Below are 6,009 nucleotides of genomic sequence, written 5' to 3'. Positions count from 1 at the left end.
TGACTTCAAATTCTACTACAGAGCTACAGTACTGAAAACAGCCTGGTATTGGCATAAAAACAGACAGGAGGACCAATGGAACTGAATGGAAGACCCGGATATATAATTCACACACTTTCGAACACCTGATTTTTGACACAGAACTTGGAAACAATCTAAATGCCCCACAACTGAAAAATGGATAAGGAAAACGTGGTACATTTACACAATGGAGTACTACACAGCAGAAAAGAATAACGACAGCTTGAAATGAGCAGGCAAATGGATGGAGCTAGGAAACATCACTTTGAGTGAGGTAACCCAGACCCAGAAAGACGATTATCACATGTACCCACTCATAAATGGTTTCAAAACATAAAGCCAAGAAAACCAGCCTACAAATCACAATCCCAAAGAACCTAGGCAACAATGAGGCCCCTAAGAGAGACATACATGGATCTAATCTACATGGGAAGTAGAAAAGACAAAATCTCCTGAGTAAATTGAGAGCATGGGGACTTTGGGAGAGGGTTGAAGGGGAGGGGAAAAATAGGGAGGGGAGCACAGAAAAATGTAGAGCTCAATAAAAATCAATTAAAAAAAAAAGAAAGAAAAAAGAAAAACCAATCCTCAGAACAGGTATACTGTACACAAGGAGACAGGGCAGAGAGAAACTGCCTGCCTCCTTGGACCAAGGAAGGCTGGAGAAAGGGCAGCCACACAGAAACAAGGGTGACTTCAAGTGGAAAATGAGAAGAAAATACCTTACAACTGAAAGAAAATTAGGGTTATGCCCCAATTTTGTATTATAGCTCCCAAGTAAAGCATGAATAAACCTTCCTGCCACAGATGAGACTAATAATCTTCAAGTTGATTAAAACCTAGTTTTTTTAGACTCAAATTTTTATAAGCAAACATTTATACAAATTTTAGAAACAACCATTTTTACAAATGTCACATCTGTCCCTGGACATAATATTCATAATTTGCTTTTAGAACAAACTCAAAGTAAGGGTTGGACTTCAGGTTTCCCAGTTGCTCTGCTTGAAGTAGGTCCTTCACCTCTGGCAAGTATTCACTGAGCTGGATGCCTGCAAACAGAAGACATAGTCACTGCCCAGGGAATGAGAGGCTGGTGGTGCCCACACTGGAGCCTCCTCCCAGTCACAGTGCCCTCTGTCTGACAACGGCCTCTTCAGAGCCACCTGCAGGCTTTGACTGGGAAAAGCAGCCACTCCAGGTGAGGTCTGTAGTAGAATCTGCAATTTTCATTTTCTACAGTTTAAGACACCTTTTTTTATTTTTTATTTATTTATTTTTTTTTGAGACAGGGTTTCTCTGTAGCTTTGGAGCCTGTCCTGGAACTAGCTCTTGTAGACCAGGCTGGCCTCGAACTCACAGAGATCCACCTGCCTCTGCCTCCCTAGTGCTGGGATTAAAGGCGTGCGCCACCACCGTCCAGCCAGATTAAGACACCTTTAATACCAGCACTCAGCACTCGAAGACAGCTGCAGGCGGATCTCTGAGTTTGAGGCCATCCTGGTAACAGAGCTAGATCTAGTTCCAGGACCGTCAGAGCTACACAGAGAAGCCCTGTCTCAAAAAACCACAAGATATTCCTCCAGTATGGAAGTTTTCAGCTAGCAGTCATTCCGTGTTGCCCTATTTGGGGAATCAGGAGCTAGCCACAACACTGTAAAGGTAGTTGAACCTGGGTGCCTGTCCTGTCACAGCACACAGGAGGCTGGGGAGAGGACCCCTTGAACCCAAAAGTTCAAGCACACGCAGAAAACATTCTCTTATTTTCATTTTTAAATTGAATTTTAGTTTTATGTCGAAGATGGATGTGCATATCTATCTTGCAATTTCACTTTGTTTTAGAAAATTATGCTTGTAGCCGGGAGATGGTGGCGCACACCTTTAACCCCAGCACTCGGGAGGCAGATGCAGGTGGATCTCTGTGAGTTCGAGACCAGCCTGGTCTACAGAGCTAGTTCCAGGACAGGCTCCAAAGCCACAGAGAAACCCTGTCTCGAAAACCTAAAAAAAAAAAAAAAAAAAAAAAAAAATTATGCTTGTGAGCATTCTGCTTGCAAGTCTGTGTATGCATGTGTGCCATGTCCTCAGGTCAGGCGTTCTCTTCCCTAGAAATGGAATTACAGACAGTTGTGAGCCACCATGTGGGTGCTGGGAATCAAACTCAGCTCCTCTGGAAGAACAGGAAGCGCTCTTAACTGTTTAGCCATCTCTTCAGCATCAATTTTTAAATTAATTTCCTTTAAAAAATTATTTATTGAGGCATTTACGTGTATGAGTGTTTTGCTTGCAAGTATGAATGCCCACCACATATGTGCCTGGTACCTGCAAAGGTGAGGACTTCAGATTCCCTGGGACTGGAGTCACAGACAGTTGTGAGTCACCATGTGGATGCTGGAATGAACAAACGTTCTTAATTGATGAACCACCTCTCTAGCGTGTGTACGTGTGAAGGTCAGATGACAGTTTTTGGCAGTTGGTTGTCTCCTTCCCCATATGGGTCACGGTGATTGAATTCAGGACCTCAGGTGTGGTCAAAGTGTCTTCACCGGCTGAGCTAGCTCAGCAGCCCTCGTTTTTATTTCATGTGTGTATGTTTGTGCCATGTGTGTGCGCGTGATTATGGAGGCCAGAAGAGGGTTCTGTTTACTAAGGAACTGGAGTTACAGGCAGTTGTGAGCTGCCTGCCATGGGACTTTTCCTGTTAGAACCAGAGTCTGTGTCATCGGGTGGAGAACTGCACCTTAACCCTGGTCTCCCAGTGCAGAGAGTGGGAAAGCAGCTGCACCGAGAACCAGCTTCATCCCATATGCAATCTTGTTTCACTGACCCTCTGTGCCATGTCAATGTTGGCAACACCCAATCCCCATGGTATCCAAAACCAACAAACATCAGTCCTTCTTTCCTTCTTTTGTTCCTTTTGGAAACAAGGTTTCTTTGTGTAATAGTCTTGGAACTCCCCTTTTAGATAGGGCTGGCTTCAGACTCACAGAGATCCACTTGCCTCTGCCTCCTGAGTTGGGATTAAAGACATGCTCCAGCACTCCTGGCTGCGACATTTAATTTCTAACAGTTAATAAACCACTTACCATCTTTTATAAGTTTCTGCAAGATCTTCACAAACACACTATCTTTAGAGACTTCGATCGGATCATCTTTGCCGTCTGAATTAGACCAGCTGGAAGAGAAAATTATGAGGAAAGCAGAATCAACCTGGTAGCTGAGAGAAAGGGTTTTGTTTGCTACTGTGGTTTTCTCTTCATGGCCATGGGATGGAGTGTCAAGTTCTACAATCCTGCTTCAAGTTACCAAATAATGGGCTTTAAATAGGGACCCATCTAACTCTGTTTTGACCTAAGCTACACTGGCAGCAGATGCCATGCCATCGCTACCAACACACAGTTTTAAAAAGGCTTTCCCGACCCCACCGGGGGTGGGAGTGGGGGTGCACAGCATTCGCCATGTAGTGCAGTATATAGTGCAGGCTGGCCCTGAGCTCTTGACCCTCATGCCTCGGCCTCTCAGGTGCTAGAATTACAGGTGTGTTTCATAATACCCGGTGTGAGGCGCCTTTCTGAAGAAAAGGCTCCAAGTAACAAATCCAGTCAGTGGTGCACACCTTTAATGCCAGCGGCGGCTCCCAATGATCTGTGACTCTAATTTGGGGGTAGCACCTTCTGACCTCTGTGGGCACCAGGTACACATGTGTTGCACAGACATACACTCACCAAAAACATTCATAGGCATAAACTAGATCTTAAAAATAAAAGCCAGGTGGTGGTGGCACACACCTTTAATGCCAGCACTCAGGATGCAGAGGAAGGCGGATCTCTGTGAGTTCAAGGCCAGCCTGGTCTATAGAATGAGTCCCAGGACATCCAAAAACTACACAAAGAAACCCTGTCTCAAAATCCCTAAAGAGCTAGGTGGAGGTGCACGCCTTTAATCCCAGCACTCAGGAGCCAGAGGCTGTTGGATCTCTGTGAGTTTGAGGCCAGCCTGGTCTACAGAGAGAGTTCCAGGAAAGCCAGAACAGCCAAGGCTATACAGAGAAACCCTGTTTTAAAAAACAAAACAAGACAGCAAAATCTTGAAACTATTACTACATTCAAAGCATGCTGAAATACCCAGAAGCAGATAAGCCCGACTGTGCACCAAAGTTACAGCTCTGATGGGAGCAGTTCCTGCCTGTGGATGGAGCCCAGCAAGGTCTTACTCGTCTCTCTGCAGGGCTCTGCACAGGATCTCCAGCTTCAGCTCATCGATGTTCACATCTTCCTCCTTCACAGCAAAACACAACAGCCTGATTAAAACTGGGCTTTAAAATGTACAATTTTAATTGTATTAACCCCCAATTAACACTGTTGTTCTGCATTAATTCATGACCACCACCACCATCTATAGAATTTATTTTTTATGTTTATGAATATTCTGATTGTATGTGTATAATTGCACTGCAAGTGTGCAGGATGCACAAGGAGGCTAGAAAAAGGGCACAGGATCTTCTGGAACTGGAGTTACAGACGGTTGTAAGCTGCCATGTGGGTGCTAGGCACACACCTGGGTTCTCTGCAAAAGCAGCAAGAATTCTTAACTCCTGAGACACCTCTCCCAGTCCCCTGCCCCCTCTTTCTCTAAAGTGTTAGTACTGCTGATATCTGTGCTGACTTCAGATCACTCTGACTGCATCAGGAACACTAAGAGGTAAAGATTATTAAAGGAGTTATACAGGGGAAAATCCTAGTGAGTAAAGTGTTTGCCTTACAAATAAGAGGATCCAGCCCTGGAATGCATGTACGAATGCTGAGTGAGGTAGTGCATACTTGTAATCCCTGCAGTGGGGAGGGAGAGAACGGAGGATCCCTGGGTCTCACTGGCCAGTGCAATCTAACTGGTGAGCTTCAGGGCAACAAACAACCTTGTTCCAAAGGATGTGGACGGTGCTTCTGAGGATGATACTCAAAGCTGTCTGATGTGGGAACTCCTGACCTCTGACCTCCATACCCACGTGCACAGATGGATGCATGCATACATAAACACGCATGCACAGAACAAAAACACCTGCGAGCTTGGCAGCTGGGAGGTGGGAGACTGAATTAAGGATTGCTGTCACACCAATATCCTGTTTCAACCCCACTCCCCAATCTCAAAATGGCCAAAGGGCTGGCACAGCAATGGATTCTCTAGAACTGGTGTTTGCTGCCAGCTCTTCTAACAGTCTGGTTGGCTGTCTGTCTTCCAAGAGCCACAGGGAAATAACCTTAGGCTCTTAACCAAAACTCGCAGAGATCCGCCTGCCTCTGCCTGCTGAGTGCTGGGATTAAAGGTGCGTGCCACCATGCCCAGCTAGACAAAGCCATTTCTTACCTCATCAATATATTCCAGCAAGTCCAAGGCTTTCTTAAAATCATATTCATTGGCTCTTCTGTTTTCCTCACATATGTACAGCTGCAACAAGTTCCACGATAGAAGATTAACCAGAAAGGTTTACAAAGAAAATAAGGCACGGGTTTCTTCAATATAATCTGCACACAGTTTCGTGGCCAAGAACAGTGTCACACTTGGGAGCTGTATTCTGATTAGAGCAGTTTGTCTAACAACATATTCTAAACCAGGAACTCATTTATAGAACAGGACATACATTCTTTTTAAAATGCCAGAAATTTTAGGTTAAGAATATAGTGTAAACTTTTCAGCAGGCTTCATGTACAATCTCTGACATAAATTCAGAGGGCCACTCAGCCCATGGCTTTTGGAAGGCTACTCTTTGAAATGACTCTAGAAACTACAACCTAGCATACAGCTGGGCTTAGTGAGTACCTGCCTGAGTTCTAATGTCCAACACTGCAAAAGCAAACTAACACTTCCTGAGTGATCCAGTCTCCCTGGTGAGTTAGATGCCAGATAACTGTACGTGATCCTCAAAATCCTGCCATCTCATCAACATGAGTTTTTCCTATCTTCCTCTGCTAATAATATATGTAATAAAACATA

The 6,009-nt window shown here is 44.7% G+C and overlaps 1 protein-coding gene across 2 annotated transcripts in view; it reads right to left on the bottom strand.

Annotated features, from left to right (window-relative positions):
• Positions 1–502: 502 nt before the first annotated feature.
• Nup133 (nucleoporin 133) overlaps positions 503–6,009 on the bottom strand; it is a 45,062-nt gene continuing 39,555 nt past the window's right edge. The window contains exons 23-26 of one of the 2 annotated variants that reach the window (XM_041650203.1): positions 5,383–5,463; positions 4,232–4,296; positions 3,105–3,193; positions 503–1,070 (exon numbers count right to left, since the gene is read on the bottom strand). In XM_041650203.1, coding sequence (XP_041506137.1) covers positions 934–1,070; positions 3,105–3,193; positions 4,232–4,296; positions 5,383–5,463 — 372 coding nt within the window. In that variant the 3' untranslated portion in view covers positions 503–933. The remainder of the gene's footprint in view (positions 1,071–3,104; positions 3,194–4,231; positions 4,297–5,382; positions 5,464–6,009) is intronic. The other variant, XM_041650204.1, reaches the window with a different exon arrangement.

Source organism: Microtus oregoni, unplaced genomic scaffold, assembly GCF_018167655.1.
Source record: "Microtus oregoni isolate MIOR12 unplaced genomic scaffold, Mior012 000004F_ref0000308, whole genome shotgun sequence".
NCBI classification, from domain to species: domain Eukaryota; kingdom Metazoa; phylum Chordata; class Mammalia; order Rodentia; family Cricetidae; genus Microtus; species Microtus oregoni.
Note: the sequence above shows the minus strand (reverse complement) of the source record. Positions and strands in the feature narration are given on the sequence as shown.